Genomic DNA, 19266 nt, shown 5'->3' with positions numbered 1-19266 from the left:
ACCAAAGAAGTGTGTTTATGACGGAGCGGTCCCAGCGATAAAGGCTCGGTCCTGCTTTGGAAGCAGCCGGTGAGTAAAACTGCTTCGAATGTCTGTGTTGTTGGCTATCGTCGCGTGAGTAAACATCAGTAAACAACACGATCGTGTATAACGTTAGTTAGTTTATCAATGGAGCATGCGATCTATGGTGTGTGTTTAAATACATTTGATTAGCTGACCAATATAGGTGTCAGTTTGTTTATTGTAAAACCACCCAAACATAAACCTAGGGGAGGTTCTCACAAAGCGTGCTTCGTCATTCAAATGCGCTCCATTGCTGTTCAATGTATAACGTTACACTAGTCTGACGTAAAAAAATTGTTTTGCTTGCTACTGCTAAGGTTTAGTCGCATACAATAGTCCATAAACCGAATCATGTCCTCATAAACTGCGAGTAAAGACACACAAATGTTGACAGGACACTAAATACAGTCCATACCACAGAGACGGACGTCCTGCTGTTGCTTCCCCTGTTCAGTTTATTTCAGCCTCCAGATCTGATTCTGGATCATATCTGTATGAGTTGAATCTGGGTAGCATTTTCTTATTGAGGACGTCACCGCTTTGCGCATTCGTCATTCTTTAGCTCCGCCCACTCGATACGCCTCCAGCCGCTCGTTTTTTTCCGGAAAGACTCGGTACAGCCCTTTTTTTTTTTTTGTAAATATAATAAAACTAAAGACTTTTCGGAGATATGAAGGATGCAATACTTCATATCTCCGAGTGTTTCACCCCCCCTTTAACTACAACTCAATGTTTTTGAGTTTTGCAAACTTATTTGGGTTTACAGGGTACTACCAGGTACTGATCATCCAATTCACTTAAAAGATCCGATTGAAAAGGCAAGAATTAGTTATTGTGATTTCTCTTATAAACTCAAATGAACATGGCAAGAAGAGCTAGAGCAGATGTCATGATCTTCAGTGAATTAACTTCAGTCAGTTTTTCACACAAAGTGCAGAAGACTTGAAATTGTTTGCAGGCCATATGAAAGATATTTATGATACTTTAATGTTTTTTTTGTTTTTTTGCCATTCGTCAATAATTCACTGCTTGTGTTAAGGAAGAAAGGAAATTGTAACAGTATGAAAGTGAGTAAACAATAACAAAATTGTCATTTTGGTTTGAAGCACTACATTTGTTATCGTAATTCAAGATATGAGAAAAAGAAGTAACAGAAAAGAGAAACGAGCTAGATATGAACGGTTATGTCAGTAGAATATTATCAGAAAGAGGTTTTAGTCTAGCCTAAGACCAATAATGCTTCGTTTTCTTTCCAAGTGCCCTCTTCCATTAAGCAGTCACTGATATTATTATACATGATTGCCTATGGAAATATTTTATGCTTTTTTTTCCTTCTTCTTTTGCTACAAAGGCAGCTGCTATTGTTCCGTACAAAGGGAAACTGGAGATTCCAGGAAGCAGAAAAGGAGATAATCACATGCAGGGACTGTTTAACAATGTGTACACAGTCTAGTGTTGGTTCAAACATGCAGGTTCTTATCCATAATGAACAGTCACATTGGCCAATTGTGAATGAATTGAGAAAATTTACCAACCACACAATTTATAACGGCCAGGAAACAGAATTTTGCAGTACTGCTGTCAAAAAATGTCAGTGTGACCATTTCATTTTCTCTTGCATATCAGTGACAAACCCTGCAGGTCGGCGTGTGGCTTGCATCATCATAAACAGTACGAGATGAGTCAGTCTCAAACTCAAGACAAATCATGATTTTGTTCCTCTATTTGACATCTAGGTAGCTTAAGGAAAATTCCACACGTGTCGCCACAAGTTCTGGAAAAATATAAAGGCACATTTCTCATAGGTGAGAGCTGAAGGTGTTTTATTTAGCAGATGATAAATCACGTCACTTCAGTCAGTGACGGCCAAACTTCTTACAACTGAAACTTCATTAAATAGAGTTCGGTTGATTGACTTATTTTAATCAAAGAGTTTGTTCTGATAGGTTATTTGGTAATTAAATAAATATTACTCATTAATATTAACTAAATATATTAGACAAATTAGTTAGTTTTTTTTTTTTCTTAAAAATATTCCTGAAAGAAGTCTCTTCTGCTCACCAAGGCTGCATTTATTTGATTAAAATACAGTAAAAACTGTATTGTTGTGAAATATTGCTACAATTTAAATCAGCTGTTTTAATGTGTTCAATTTATATAGCGCTTTTCAAGGCACTCAAAGCACTTTACATAGAAGGGGGAATCTCCTCAACCACCACCAATGTGCAGCACCCACCTGGATGATGCGACGGCAGCCATATTGCGCCAGAACGCTCACCAAACACCAGCTGATTGGTGGAGAGGAGACCGAGTGATGAAGCCAATCAGGATATGGGGATTATTAGGAGGCCATGATGGACAGGGGCCAATGGGCAAATTTGGCCAGGATGCCGGTGTTACACCCCTACTCTTTTTCCGAAGGACATCCTGGGATTTTTAACGACCACAGAGAGTCAGGACCTCGGTTTAACGTCTCATCTGAAGGATGGTGCTCTTTGTCAGTATAGTGTCCCCATTACTATACTGGGGCGTTATTTCTCGGATATTTTGTTGTAAATGAATTAAAGTATTCTTAATAATTAAAGTAATGCGTTACTTTACTAGTTACTTGAAAAAGTCATCTGATTACTTAAAGGTGGGGTAGGTAGGACTGATTTTAAACACTTTTGGTTAAATTTGTTTAAACTTTCTTTATATGTCAATACATAATTAAAATGTAAGTACTCTGAAAAGGAGAGTATAAAAATCGCGTGACTCTAGATTTTTTAATCTGCATTAAACATCGCTCATTAATTTCATTAGGCACGAAACAAATATTTGGCTTGGGTGACTGTCACTCTCTCTCACTACCATGGCTACCACCCCTTTCGCTACAGGATCACGTGCCCACGTGCGCGCACCCGTTTGATTTGGGGAGTTGAAGAAGCAGGAAACCTAGGAAGTGCAAAATAATGGCAGAGAAAGATTCAGAATTCACAGCGCCAGGTTTTGCAGTCAGCCAAGGCAAACAATGCAAAAAAAGGAAGATGGTACAAGAAAAGGCAATGCACAAAAAGTATTTGGATAAACAAAGAAACCAAACGAGAGTAAATATCGGCGTGACTTTCCAACGGTGGCGAGAACTGAGGGACCTCAAGGGGCTGAAAAGCGACTCTTTGATGGCTGTATTTCTGCTGGACAGGTAATCTTTCATTTTGATTATACATTTTTTTGGTTTATGTTTTCATGGAACAAGTATCACTAGTAGGCTACACGTAGCTGCCTTATATAGCTACCATAACATACTTAGCATAAAGTTACAATGTTATAAACTTACCCATTAGTAGGTGATAAATACTCAATATGCTTAGCTCAAATTAATCTCTGTTGTGTTGAATTTCGCTAAATTTAACTTTAGATAACAAAATGCATGTGTAAAGTTAGTACACCGCATCCAAGAACTTATTTTTAGAACTAAGTTAGCTTTAGCTACCCTCTGTCTAAACCAGCGTTTCCCAACCGAAACGTGAGCGGGGGGTGCCGTGTAAAAGTTGCCGGTACGCACTTGCACCATGGTTCATCTCACATCTGATGATGACGCATCTTTAATATGGGTTGTAACTTGAAAAACATGCTTTTATGTATGTTTCTGTCGATGGATACACATGCTGGCTCCTCAGTGATAGGCCTAACGTTACAACAGCGCTAATAAAAGAAAAACGGGCAAAACGGTCTCTCTTTGTAAACTGTGTTCAATGCATGCGAGTGCTGCCGTATGACCAGTCATTTCGCCACCCGGGTATATTCGCCAGAAGACGCGAATGAGAACTCTGCAGTGTGAAGATCTGTCTCTGCTGCACTCATCCGAGAGCGTGCACACGTCTCACAGCGCACAAATATTGACTTCTCTTTCAAGTCTTGTGCTTGAACGGACAAACTCAGACAAAAAGTATGTCAATATGTCCATCTTGATGAGTATCCAAGCAGACATAGTCTGAATATGGCTTTAGAGAACTTTACACAGTCGAGAAAGACGACGCATATCCCTATTTTAGGTCTTAAAGGGGCAGTAACCGTTACTCTTTTTAATGTCAAAGAAAAGATAAGGACATCTCTCACTGCTTTTGATTGAATGGCTTGTGTAAGTTTAATAAGGATTAATATTGATTTAAACAGTTAAATATGCAGTTATTTTACATTTGATTATTTATTCAATTTCTCTACCTATAAACTAATGTTAGACCCACCTGAAACAGTATTACTGATGTTATTGGAAATATATATAGTGTGTGTGTGTGTGTGTGTGTGTGTGTGTGTGTGTGTGTGTGTGTGTGTGTGTGTGTGTGTGTGTGTGTGTGTGTGTGTGTGTGTGTGTGTGTGTGTGTGTGTGTGAATGCTACCCCTTTTTAGCTTTGCCTTATTTATATTTTATAAATGTTACCGAATCAAGCAAAAATATATTAAACTTCATCAGTATCTGTATTCTAGCTTGACAGTGAGTACTAAAAGACATTTTATTTGTTTATATTCACTGATAAAGTTAGATGTTTTCTTACATGTGATTCTGACGTGACTACATGCACACCGCTCGTCTGAGGTAAATAAAACGTCTTCCAGCTGATTGGTCGGTGAGGCACGTTCATGTATTTTGGGGGCGTGGCTTTGGAAAGAGCCCAGAAGGGAAAAGGTGGAGTGAATGGAAATAATGAGCTGTCTTTAAAACAGTCCTGAGAGGTCTACAGACACTCAATTTGTATACTTTTTCTTTCAGAGTACTTACATTTTAATTATGTATTGATATATAAAGAAAGTTTAAACAAATTTCGAAAAAAACATTTTTTAACCAATTCCTACCTGCCCTCCCTTTAACTCACTTTATTAAGCCATTACCCCCAACACTGCTCCTAACCCTTGTGGAAAGCCTTCCCAGAAGAGTTGAAGCTGTGAGAGCTGCAAAGGGTGGGCCGACTCCATACTAATCTCTACGGATTAAGAATGGGATGTCATTAAAGTTCATGTGCATGTAAACGCAGGCGTCCCAAAACTTTTGGAGATATTTAATGTCATAATCAGTTAAACCATAATTATAAAACATTTAGTTCTGATTGGTCAAACTCAATAGTTACAATTAAGTGTATATCACTGCACAGCTCCCATTTAAAACTGGGAGTTAAAAGACAATAAATTAATTTAAAAAAATTCCGATACATGTAGTAAGTAAAAGTACAAGCAATAGCACTTGATATCCTCTATTTCACATAATATATCACAGCTGAAGGGCTTAGTGTGTCTAACAAAGGCTGCTATTCTACTTCAGCAGGATGTTGGTTTATTTCGCATGGGTTTTTACATAATTTGACCACATGTGAAGTAAGGGAATCCCCACCGGCCTCACATGCACACATATCAACTTCACATATCAACCACAAGACAAAAACAAACTACAGCGGACTTCGCACAAGTGGTTTGTTTAGTGGTCAGTGGTGTTACACAACATTCTGGCAGGGAAATAAACTTGGCTCTACTGCTCTTTTTGCGCCTATGAGGCGAGTGGGTACAGTTTTCAACACCCAGTCAGTCTTAATATCTGTGGGTTGTGTCATCTACTGCGCACTGGCTTCAAACACACACACACACACGCTGGTGAATATGATATCATCCTCTTGGCTCAGTTAACATAACAGATAAACCTATATGGATGCTGCCGTTCTTCTGCAGTAAATGCTTGTTATGAAGCTTATGCCTGTCATACTTTCTCAAAATACTTTGGCGTTATGTGAAGGGTGATTTCCCTAAAAGTCGAAAACATTGTTTGAGTGGCCGAACATTGACTCAACCAATGGCCTAAGTATAAGGTGCGATTAAACGAGAGTAATCTCATAAACACCGTCAAGAAATGTCATATTTATACTTCACCCCAAAATTAATAATCTACATAAAGAAAATTAAGCCTGTTTACAAGGCAACTGCTTAAAGGTAGAGTTGATCTAAACACTTTTGTCCAAATTTGTTTAAACTTTCTTTATATGTCAATACATAATTAAAATGTAAGTACTCTGAAAAAGAGAGCATAAAAACCGAGTGACTCTAGACTTTTTAATCTGCAATAAACACCGCTCATTATTTTCGTTCGGGACGAAACAAGTGATTGGCTTGGGCGACTGTCACTCTCTCTCGCTACCATGGCGACCACTGCTTTCGCTACAGGATCTGCCCACACATGCGCGCACCCCTAAGAGCAAAAGCATTCAAAATGCATGGTGCCGGGTTTTGTAGTCAGCGAACGATGCAAGAAAAAGGGAAGACATGGGCGTGGCTTTTCAACAATGTTGAAAACTGAGGGACCTCAAGGGACCTGAAAAACGCCTCATTGCTGGCTGTATTTCTGCTGGACAGGTCATCTTTCATTTTGATTATACATTTTTTCGGTTTATGTTTTCATGAAGCATGTATCAAGAGCACATGAAGCTGCCTAATATAGCTAACATAACATTACCTAGCATAAAGTTACAATATGATACACTTAGCCATTAGTAGAGATGATAAATACTCAATATGTTTAGCTCAAGTTGATCGCTGTCGTGTTGAATTTCGCAAAATGTAACTTTAGATAACAAAATGCATGTGTAAAAGTAATGAGGCGCGTTCATGTGCTTTGGAAAGAGCCCAGAAGGGTGAAGGTGGAGTGAATGGAAATAATGAGTCGTCTTTAAAACAGTCATGAGAGGTCTACAGACACTCAAATTTTATACTCTATTTTTCAGAGTACTTACATTTTAATTATGTATTGATATATAAAGAACGTTTAAACAAATTTGGAAAAAAGGTTTTTTAACCAATTCTTACCTACCCTACCTTTAAGTTCTCAGTTGTCTACTGTAAATTGAGAAAATACTGTGATTACTAGAATGAAAAAAATATACATTATATATTAAATTATGAAATCATTATTATATATTGCATTGTAAAGTGCACCTGTAAGTATACATCAGATTATTATGTTTTTAATGCAGTTTTTTTTTATTTTGTGGTGAAAATTATATTTCAAACCGTAGCAAAAGTTGTAAACTGTTAGTTTAGTATAGTTGAAATACTATATATTATAAAAAGTTTATGATAATATTTAAAACAAATATTTTATTTTTAAACCTTCTTATTTTAGTAAACAGTGTCATTTTGTTTAAATTTTATTAATATTGTTTAAAAAAAGATATGCTTTAATAGTTTATATTAAGACTGAGTTTTTAGTATTTCAATTTAAACTAAAACTATAAAATAAACTTATTTTAATTATTTTATTTCAGATAATGTTTATTTTATTTCAAGTAATTTTCTTATGTTCTTATTTGTAGTTAACATAAACCTGCAGGAAGTGCTTGGAAACAGTGTTAAATATACTTTAATAACTCATGAGAGGAGTGAAAGATTATAGCATATTTTACCATGAATGTTATTATTTTATCTTGTACTATAAAATAAAGTTGTACGGTAAAGGGTCAGTGATAAATAAAGTAATGCATATTTCTGAATCATGGACAATGCGTCCCAGTTGTTAAGTAACATTTCAAAGTGTTTAACTACATTTTTTGACTGTTTTTATGTCAGGCGGTATAAGCAAATAGTCGTATGCATATATATAAGTAATAATATATAAAAGTGTGCCAACCTACACACACACGAGAGGTCTACAAACCTTTTGACTCTGCACAGGATCAGATGGGCTCCTCCGGATGATGCATTATCATCTTTACTGTTATTACCATGCCAATACATAACAAAAGAGCCATGTTTGCAGTTGTGCCACCCTAACATTTAACAATATACTAATTGCTCAACAGCTTTAAAACTATTGATATTTATAGAATGTGTATATTTGTTTATATTTCATTTTTTTATCATTAAAGTACAACTTTAAATAGTTCTCTTAGTCTGCTCATTTGTTTGGACAGTTGCACCACCTGACAATTTGGGTTTAAAAAAAACTCTCTAATTCAGTTCTCAGGCAAGTTATATTTTCATGTAAATAAATACCTGTTATTTGATGGCACATAATTTACAGGTGTGAAGAGTGTTTGTGTGTGTGTGTGTGTGTGTGTGTGTGTGTGTGTGTGTGTGTGTGTGTGTAATATGAGGACACAAATGTGTATAATGACATGGGTATGACACAGGTATTGCAGGAGAGGGTGAAATATGAGGACATTTCCCATGTCCCCACTTTTCAAAATGCTTATAAATCATACAGGATGAGTTTTTTTGAGAAAGTAAAAATGCAGAATGTTTCCTGTGATGGGTAGGTTTAGGGGCAGTGTGTGTGTGTGTGTGTGTGTGTGTGTGTGTGTGTGTGTGTGTGTGTGTGTGTGTGTGTGTGTGTGTGTGTGTGTGTGTGTGTGTGTGTGTGTGTGTGTGTGTGTGTGTGTAGGTTTAGGGGCAGTGTAGAGGGATAGAAAATAGTTTGTACAGTATAAAAACCATTACGCCTATGGGATGTCCTCACAATTCATAAAAATAAACGTGAGTATGTGTGTGTGCATACCTTGTGTGTCTTGCTGTAGGAGTACAGGTGGGCCAGACGGTACAGACTCTTGTAATGCTGTGGGAAGCGACTCAGACACAGGAAGAGAGACCTCACACACACATCCACTAGTGTTTTCCTCTGTTCTCCACGTCCCGTCGGCAGACACTTGGGCAACTCGATCACCTCCAGGGGAGGCGGCGGCTCTGGCCTGCGCTTCCCCTCGCCGGAGGAACCCGTCTGGGAGTGGGGTTTGTGCGGGTGGGCCGTGTGCGGCGGCAGACATGGAGCCTGGGTCGGGGTGTCTGTGGAGGGAGTTTTCGGGACGGACGCCTCAGGGGAGGTGATGGACAAGGTGGTGTCTGAAGACTCTTGTGTGACAGAAGATTCTTGAGACAGTGTGGCAGAGCTGATGTCTATGTTCTTGTCCTCCAAGGTGCCTGTGGGATTTTAAGAGGGCAGAGGTGACCACCAGCTTCAGATATTGCTTGTTAAATGCAAGAACCTACTGTGTTTTGTGCTCCTGTCAAGACAGATATTGTCTGAATCTCATGAAAACTGTCAAGCATGCCTAGCTTTTTCCATCCAATATCAAAAGAAAAATCTTAAGAAGTTATATTTAGCCAAGACTATTTTTAGGATGATTACATTTTTTGGGATTGTGACATTATTTTCATGGCAATTAAGAGTAATTTATCATGCAGAAACACATATTAACTACCAGTACAAAATAATATTAACCTAACCCTAGCAATTAAAACAAAACTGTTTTCCATGTGAATATAGTAAAATATAATTTAGTCCTGTGATCAAAGCTGAATTTTCAGCATCATAACTCCAGTCTTCAGTGTCACATGATCCTTCAGAAATCATTCAGATAGGATTTGAGGCTCAATAAACATTTATTAACATCATAAATGTTGAAAATACAAAAAATGTATTTTTGTGGAAACTGAGCAATTTTTTTTCAGGATTCTTTGATGACCATAAAATTCAAAGATATATATATCTTGTCAGTATGTACTGTATATATGTTTATTAGAGCTGGGATCATTACCTATATTGTCCTCTACTGTGGTCCGTTTATCTTTTCCAATGGCATTTGATTCTTCCTGGAAAATACTGCACTTCCCAGTATCGACCTTGTGGCTGCTGTCCTGTGAGCTGGTGGGGTCCATGAAGACATCCTGCAAGGAGCTGGAGTCCGACATGCCAGCAACACTGTCCTGACTTTGCTCTGATTTAGGGAGAAAATATAACATACAATTACACTCATTCAACAAGACCTTCCTCCTCCGTCCTTTGTAAACATTCATATAATTAAAAAGACCTTTGATTCAGAGTGTTTCAGAGTAGCCCAATTTGCATAATCCACAAATCAACAGTCACCAACTCCTCCAATGGACACAGGGCTGGAAACGTTTAAAGGGATGAGATTTTACCAATAGCTGCTATACTGTACCTGAAGAGCAGGTAGGCTTATCTTGGTTTTGGATTACAATGAGAAAGTGAAATCACACTTTTGTGCCTGAAAACATTTGCTAGCAGTTACTACAGATTCAATTAATAGTAACAGAAGGCTAAAGCCTGGAAACGAGTCAGCAAGTCAATGGGTTTTTGGTTGAATGCCTGGATAAAGGTCTGTAAACAAGCTCAAAATATTTTTATGCTTTAATCTACAACATAAAAAACATCAGTAATATCCACTCGTGATTTAAATGGGACCAAGGAGGTTATCAGGGACCTTAAACGTCATTACACCACAACAGGTAAACTCATCTACTCTATAGTCCGCTCAATAAACTATTCTTACTCAACTTTAAAATAAAGATTGAAAGTTTGCAGAAGCTTAATGATAGGGACGTTAAAGTCATGTGAAGTCATTCGCTTTTTGTCAAACTTTTTTTTCTGGTGATTGTATTTAGGCTTCAGAATTCATAAAGGATGTGTTCATTTTTTGTGAATGATCTTGATAAGCACAACTAATATGGACAAACCCAGCCATTGGGTAATTTTTTTCCATAATTTACCCAAAATTGGGTTAAAATAAACCAGCATTTTTTAGTGTGTAAATAATAAATTAGTCACATTTTAGTTTAGGGTCCAATTCTCACTATTACCTAACCATTAATTACTGCTTATTAATAGTTAGTAAGGTAGTTTAGGAAGTGGGTAGGAATGGGGGATGTAGAATAAGGTCATGCAGAATAAGTAGTGCTGTCAATCGATAAAAATACAACCCCAAATCAGAAAAAGTTGGGACAGTATGGAATGTGCAAATAAAAAAAAAGAAGTGATTTCTAAAATTACTTTGACTTGTATTTCATTGCAGACAATATGAACACAAAATATTTCATGTTTTGTCTGGCCAACTTCATGTCATTTGTAAATATGCATCCTTTCCTGTCATTCAGACCTGCAACACATTTCAAAAAAAGTTGGGACAGTAAAGCATTTACCACTTTGTAATGTTGCCATTCCTTTTCACAACACTTAAAAGACGTTTAGGGACTGAAGACACCAAGTGATGAAGTGTTTCAGGTGTAATTTTGTCCCATTCTTCCTGAAAACAAGTCTTAAGGTGGGCAACAGTACGGGGTCTTCGTTGTCGCATTTTGCGCTTCAAAATTCTTCAACACATTCTCTATTGGAGACAGGTCGGGACTGCAGGCAGGCCAGTCAAGTACCCGTACCCTCTTCCTCCGCAGCCAGGACTTTGTAATGTGTGCAGAATGTGGTTTTGCATTGTCTTGTTGAAATATGCATGGACGTCCCTGGAAAAGATATCTTCTTGAAGGCAGCATATTATGCTCCAAAATCTCTATGTACTTTTCAGCATTAATGGTGCCTTCACAGAAGTGCAAGTTACCTTTGCCAAGGGCACTGACACAACCCCATACCATGACAGACCCTGGCTTTTGGACTGGTTGCTGGTAACAGTCTGGATGATCCTTTTCTTATTTGGTCCGGAGCACACGGCGTCCATTCCTTCCAAAAAATACTGATTCATCTGACCACAGTACACATTTCCACTGTGTGATGGTCCATCCCAGATGCCTCCGAGCCCAGAGAAGTCGACGACGCTTCTGGACACTGTTAACATTAGGCTTCCTTTTGGCACAGTACAGTTTTAACTGGCATTTGTGGATGTAACTACGTATTGTGGTACTTGACAAAGGTTCGCCAAAGTAGTCCTGAGCCCATGTGGTGATATCGCTTATAGATGAATGACGATTCTTGATGCAGTGCCGCCTGAGGGATCGGAGATCACGGTTGTTCAGCTTAGGCTTGCGGCCTTGTCCTTTACGCACTGAAATTCCTCCAGATTCCTTGAATCTTGTAATTATGTTATGCACTGTTGAATGTGAAATATCCAAATCTCTTCCTATCTTTCTTTGAGGAACATTGTTTTTAAACATTTCATTTCGTATTTGTTGGCAAACTGGCGATCCTCGGCCCATCTTTGCTCCGTTCGTTTGGTTTTTACATTAAAAAACATCATAACTAATAAGTAATAGGCTATTTTCTACACTGGTTTTGAGGCTCTGTCCTGAACGCTGGGTTTTGTCACTGGAGACTTGGAAGTAAAGGCCCACGGCTAGGATTGGATAAGATTTGCATATTTAATGAGCTTCAGCGCCCCTGTCAGTTCAGTTCACATGAGGGAGGGATTGTTTTGAAAGCGACAACCAGAAAGATTCTTTCGATCACAGCGCTCGAAAACCTCTTTATCAAACAAACACAATGATTTATTTCTCATCCACCCGCAATTGATTGGAATATTATTTTTGTATTACATTTGGCACGCCTGATCAGTGGATATATGCGCAAACACACGCACACACGCGCACGCACTCCCAGATCAAGAAAGGAAAATTATTTCACTATTTGAGATTCACCAGCCTGCTGATGGCCGTACATTTTGGTAGCCCGTCTGGAAAACACAGCGCTGGGACTTTTACATATAAAAAAGACGATTTACTCACATAAGTGTGTTGCACCATTCCTGTCGGATCCAATAAAGAAGAAACAACATTGTGTTTTAATCTCAATGTCTGAAAAGCCAGCACTTGAGACACTTGTTTACAAATGATTCCGCAGTGAAATGAAGCGAACACACGTACATGGCTTCCCCACATGAGCTGGAACTTCGTTCAAAATAAATGAAGTATCACACATTCCTAATATTAGGATCTGAAGGAAAAGTCTTCTACATGTTTATTGCTGCTGGCTAGCGAGATCCGTTGAGTCTGTGGGCGGGGCGACTGAATTACATGTGCTTATTATTCTGTAGAGGCGTGTTTCGCAAAACGATTCCATCAGGATGAAGCGCACGATCGTTTTCTGGGCCTGGTGTCTTAAAAGCTTTTCTTTGACTAACAAGGAAGTTTTCAGCTCTGAAACTTACAGGATATTCTTATATTCCCATGACCCTTTATATATCAAAAGCTCAAGGGTAATTTGATTTCTCAATTTATCACCCCTTTAAGACTTCATTTAACTGTGCTTGTGAGGATACTCAACACAAATTGGCATTTTGGCAAAATGTAGTATTTTTGTCCATTCAAATACTGTCTGAAGGCCTTTTTGTGCGCACTCCTGTGTCGCAGACAGGATATTCACAGACATGTGGACAGCATTTCTCTTGTGTGTCTTAGCGTGCTTGAATGGTTTAAAAGCATTTGTATGAATAAGAGCGTAATCATATAATGTAACGCTAGCCAAATGATGAAAGGAAAGAACGCTGCATTAATTGCATTAAAAAAAATTAAATTGGAAAAACATATTGCATGCATTAACATGACAATTGACAGCACTTGTAATAAGGAATTAATATTTGTTTTATAAGTACTAATAAAAAGCCAATATCCTAGTAATATGCATGCAAATAAGCAACTCTGTAATACTGATTATTGGACCCTAAACTAAAGTATTACCAATTTTTTTGTTGGTGATAGTGATTATTTTCTGTAAAGTCAATGGGGAAGTCCTACTGGGTTTTTGTTGAGGGAACCATGATGTTAACTTGTTCGCCCACAAACAAAAAAAGTAATCCCTGCAGCGCTTTTAACCACAAGATGAAAATTCAGTCATTATTTACTCACCATCACGTCGATCCAAACCCATATTACTGACTTTCTATTATAGAACACAAAATGTTGAAATGTTACTGCTCTTTTTCCATACAGTGTAAATGGGGATGGACACTGTCAAATATGTAAAAACTAAGGGCCTAAGTGTCTATAGGGTTTTTCACACTGCACTTAAAGGGATAGTTCACCCAAAAATGACAATTGTCATCATTTACTCATCCTCATGTTGTTCCAAACCTGTATGAGTTTCTTTGTTCAGCTGAACACAGATGATATTTTAAAGGATACAGCTAATGATAGCCATTGACTTCCAGTTTTGTTTTTGTCTTTTTTCATATTATGGAAGTCAGTGACTATCATCAACTGTTTGGTTATACGCATTCTTCAAAATATCTTCTGTGTTCAACAGAAGAAAGAAACTCAGGGTGAGTAAATGATGACAGAATTTTCGTTTTTGGGTGAACAATCCCTTTAACCCCGTGTTATCATGAATGTTTCACACTTTTATGGTTATGAAACCATCGGTTCTCGCATGTCTTGAAACCCAATGCAACAATTTTTGAATATGCAAAAGTAGGAATGAGAATTACTGTGAAACAATGTGGTGTTAGAACATTACAAATAGATGCTTAGCAACGGACAACCAATAGCGTGTCTCATATTCACATGCTTTGGAGTCACGGAAACACGGTGTTGTATAAACAGTAGCTTCAGCATCTGAGAGAAAAAATGTCAAACAGCGACAGAAAACATGACTATTGGAGTGTAGAGACGGTTTCTTTTTTTTCTGTTTTCTTTATGGTCCAAAATGTCCATTCAAGATAAATTTGATAGTAGTCAGAAATATGTAATATAAGGATGCGCAATGTGTAAACATATTGCATGCAAAGTTCTTCTGATCACTGACACTGTATATATGCAAATAAGGACATTAACCAAGGGTTTAGGATACTGTGTGACACAGCTTATAAATACCCAGGATTAATTGCTATCCTCTGGTAAATTATGAACAATGTGAAATGTGAATCAAGATAACCCAGGATTCTGTTTAGCCAGGGTTTAAAATGACCAAGGGTGAAAAGCCCTTAAATTACTTATATTCTAAATGTTCTGACACAATTTATGTAAAAAACGACAAATGCAAGTAGTTAAGTAGTAATTTTCAAATCTCATTCCCATTTTTGCATATTCAAAAACTGTTTTCAAGACATTAGAGAACTGAGGGTGCTTTGGCATCATCAATGCATATTAATGTGAAACATTTAAATACATATGCACCAATGAGATGAGACTAATTCAATAGAAAAGACTTAACTTTTGTAATTTTACAATGTTTAAGTTATCATTTACATTCACCCTTATTTCTCATTTTGTGTTCTACAGAAGACCAAAAAAGTAATTGGTTTGGACAGACATTAGGTTGAGTAAATGGTGAAAGAACTTTTAGGTGAACAATCCATGTACAGTGGTTTTTATCCAGGTCTGAGGGCAGAGGTTTCAGGGCAGAACTACAGGGAACATGTTTCAATGCAGTGTTGAACCCTAACTAGGGCTTTGGGGTAAAACAGCCAGCCTGCTCCATAGGTAGATCAAAGCGTTTAAAAATATTGTGCTTCACAGCAAGCCCAGAAGAGAAAGTTAATGTGATTCCTCTCGTGCTGCCCACAAACAAGCAGAAAAGGCCCCTGAGCATGCTGGGAGTGTCAGCATTTGGCACAGAGGGCAGAAATTCATTAGCACACACCATCACCTCCATGACACAACAGAGTGCAGTGGCAACACCAACCTTCCCCTCCTCCAGAGAACGCCAACGCACCCGCACACTCAGCGCGAAGGGGAAAAATGGCGCTGCGTCAGCCTAAAATTGCAGCTTCCTGCAGAGTATATTAGCAGCTATAGACCAACACTGCCAGGAGGCCCATTAGTTGGTCTGCTACAGATTTCAACAGGAGCAAGTTAAAGACACAATGAAAGTCTAGACGTGACCCGGTTGTGTCCTGGGAAGCGTTGGGCAGGAAAAAATAGAAATTTCTTTGCAGAAATGATTGCTGTGATTGAAGGTGGAAATCACCAATAGAGTAAGAGTGTTGCAATATTGAATGCACAGAAGAAAGGCACTTTTGTTTCAAAAGGTCAAGTCCTACTGCAGTTTGAAGCACCTGCATAATAAACTCTGATGTGACCCACAGTAAATATTAGAACATGGCTGGGGTCACCTTCCTCAAAAGCAGAGCGCACATCAAACTTTCAATCTGATATAGTTTATATAAATTTCGACAGAATAGCTAGGTAAGGTTAGCTAAAGGCGGCAGAATGGAAAGTATTTTCCATTCTCTCTACAGAGGTACACTATATGGACAAATTAAAACACGCCTCCTAATTACTGAACTCAAGTGTTGCAATCAGACCCATTGCCACAGGTGTATTAAATCAAGCACCGAGCCATGCAGTCTACATGTATAAACACTTGTAGAGCTCAGTAAATTCAAGCACTGTGGTACTGTGATAGGATGCCATTTTTTCAATAAGAAATTTCCTCCCGGGCTAGATATACCACGGTCAACAGGAAATGGTATTATTGGAAAGTAAAAGTGTTTAGAAACAGCAGTGGAAAACCACGTAACGTCACAGAGCGGGGTCACCGGGTGTGCATAAAAGTCACCAACGCTTTGCTGATTCCAAAGCTGAAGACTCCAAACTTCGACTGGAATTTATATCAGCGCAAAAACTGTGAGCCGGGAGCTTCGTGGATTGGGTTTCAATTGGCTCACATCAAGTACAATGCCGAGCGTCGGATGGTGTGTGTAAAGCAGTGGAAACCTGTTCGGTCGAGTGACGAATCACACTTCTCTGTTTGGCAGTCTGATCGGTGAGTCAGAGTTTGGTGGATGCCAGGAGAACATTAGGGATAATGGTATTGACCTGTTTTTCAGGAGTTGGGGGTTGAGCACTTACTTCCAGTAAAGGTAAACCTTAATGCTTCAGCATAGGATGTTTCGGACAATGCTATGCTTCCAGAATTGTAGGAGCATTTTGGGAAGGCCCTTTTCAATTCCAGCATAAAGGCTGCAACATACAAGAGAAAAAAGTTCTCGCTCCCAGGGTTGCAGGAACAAAATGACGTTGTTTTGTTTTCGCAGCTCCGGTTCGGGAGTTCTCGCAGCTTGTTCTCAACACATCGCCTGAGCAGAACTTTTTTTCTCGCGGGTGTCCGGGAACTATTGTGTGATTGGTCAGACATTTAAAGTGGCCGTGGTTAATGCGGAGAAACGCAGATGATCGGCACGTGCTTTCCTTGTGAAGAATGGAATGTCCTGGCCAGAACCAACTTTGTTCTTTTTCTTGCCACCATGAACAAACAAACACATTTCTTTGTTCTTGCAGAGTATGTTCCAAGCTTTACTGTGCCCCAGTAGACAAAGCAAAGTCCATATAGACATGGTTGAGTTTGGTATGGAAGAGCTTGACTAGCCCACAAAGACCCCTGGCTTCAACCCCACCCAACACCTTTGGGATAAACTGGAACAGAGACTGCAAGCCAGGCCTTCTCATCCAACATCAGTTCATCACCCAAAGAAACACTCCAAAATCTTGTGGAAAGCCTTACTAAAAGAGTGAAAGCAGTTATAACTGCAACTGTTGGCATAATGGCCAGGTGTCCCAATACTTTTGTCCATATAGTGTATAAACTAGCAATGGACTGAAATATTTTTTACTGAATGTGGCAAGCAGGGTAAGGCCGAGAGCCATGGGAAACGGAGCGAGGCCAGTGGCGTAAGTGCTAATGTGCCACACCAGTCTTGCCATACCAGTCACCGGTCTCGAGGAGCTCCGGAAACTTTATGTTAATCGTTCACCGGTTCCCACCTCCTACTTCCCTGAGACTTTAACTTTCCTACACTGAAACTAATAAGCTCAATAAGCTGATTCATGACCATTTGAATCTTTATCTGAGGTTTGAAAACAAACGCTGAAGAGAAGACAATCAATGCTGAATAAAGCCGTAGTTTTTGTTATTTTTGGACCAAAATGTATTTTGGATGCTTCAAGAGACTCTAATTAACCCACTGATGTCTCATATGGACTACTGTGATGATGTTTTTATTCCCTTCCTGGACATGGACAGTATAGTGTGCATACACTTGCATACGCTCTCGGACTAAATATAAAATATCTTAAACTGTGTGTGAAGATGAACGGAGGTCTTACGGGTGTGGAACGACATTAGGGGGAGGAGTTAATGACATTTCATTTTTGGGTGAACTAACCCTTTAAGTGTCTGGCAATTCAAGTCTTAAAAAGCACTATGCTGCTTCTAATCAAATGATGCAACGAGCTGGTTGATTTGCTTAAAGGCTTGAACAATCTTCTAAAATGCATGAAAGTGCATGGTCACTGTTGAGCTCTATGGTGTTCAGGGTGCTTGACAATAGCTGTTGCTAATTCTTTGGGGAACTTAAGCCCTGCTTTTGAGGAATGATAGGTGAGCCTGCAGTTTTTTGTACTATTGGTTGTGCGAGGAAGGGCATCTGTACCATACACAAATCCTGGCCGCAAAGCAGAGAGAGACACGCAGTAGTCATGGTCATGTGAGAAGTCAGCTGTAGAGGAAATTCAGTTTAGAATATTTTTCATAACATGAACTCAGAAAAGCCATACAGTTGTGTGTATTTTTGAGTACCATTGTGGTGTGAATAAAGCAGATCTTTCATTTGCTGTTCTTCTGAGAAATGGGCAGCTTTTTAGGTTATTCAAGCGAATCTCACAAAAACCATGATCATGCATTTCACCACATTTGGGAAACTGTGCTTAATTGTGTTGGAATCAATGACGCAAAGCAAAAAAACAGGCTTCATTGTCTTCATTTAAAATGGGTTTTCTTTTGATCTAGGGGTGAAATATGACCTGCATGTGTTTTCGTGACATTCACCAATTAAGGTCCCGATATACTTCAAGCGAAATTAAAGAATAACCCAGTGTGAAACAACTTGCCAAATCAAACTACCATTCATTAATCAGTGGTGTTTATGTAATAGGTTTTCTAATTAAAAGCATGTTTAATACTGTAGTGCAGTTCTATTGTATAAAGTGCTTTATAAATAAATGTGATGTGACTTGGCTGGAGTGGCGAATTTCAGAGCTCCACATCGCAATGATCAGATGCATTGTTGGGATGTTTGCTAAGAGTATATCGCTGCAAACACGTCATCTCGTGTTGAAGAATGAAAAAGAACTTCGCTGGGAGTTGATCGGGACCTTTAGAATCAACAAACATACAGGAGGAGAGTGAATTGAACTCTTGAACTGTTGTTGAACAAATGACCTGATAAGAAGCTAAACTCATCCACGCACCACCATTTGCAGAAAAAGCAGTTTAAACTTCCCACTTTCTTTACCAAACCACATGATTCAGAACAACCCACAAGAACAATTTCACCTCCCTTGCACAAGTGAGCCACGACAGACACTTCGGTCAGATGTTACACAGAGCATTGCGGAGTGCATTGTGGGAAGTCTTTGTTGAATCAGGGTGCTGACCCATCATGCATCCATTAAGAAGCAGCAGGTGGGAAGCAGGTCAGAGGCAGGCAGAGAGGGAGCAGGCAGGAGGCAGCAGGG

At 38.8% G+C, this 19266-nt stretch overlaps 1 protein-coding gene across 4 annotated transcripts in view; it reads right to left on the bottom strand.

Annotated features, from left to right (window-relative positions):
* cabin1 (calcineurin binding protein 1) overlaps positions 1–19266 on the bottom strand; it is a 179306-nt gene that overhangs the window by 91897 nt on the left and 68143 nt on the right. For 2 of the 4 annotated variants that reach the window (XM_067412998.1, XM_067413000.1), the window contains exons 28-30: positions 18183–18248; positions 9612–9791; positions 8576–8994 (exon numbers count right to left, since the gene is read on the bottom strand). In XM_067412998.1, the coding sequence (XP_067269099.1) occupies positions 8576–8994; positions 9612–9791; positions 18183–18248 (665 nt within the window). The remainder of the gene's footprint in view (positions 1–8575; positions 8995–9611; positions 9792–18182; positions 18249–19266) is intronic. The other 2 variants (XM_067412999.1, XM_067413001.1) reach the window with 1 other exon arrangement.

Source organism: Pseudorasbora parva, chromosome 13, assembly GCF_024679245.1.
Source record: "Pseudorasbora parva isolate DD20220531a chromosome 13, ASM2467924v1, whole genome shotgun sequence".
In the NCBI taxonomy this organism is placed as follows: Eukaryota; Metazoa; Chordata; class Actinopteri; order Cypriniformes; family Gobionidae; genus Pseudorasbora; species Pseudorasbora parva.
The sequence above is the reverse complement of the archived record's forward strand: the minus strand, read 5'-3'. Positions and strand labels throughout refer to the sequence as shown.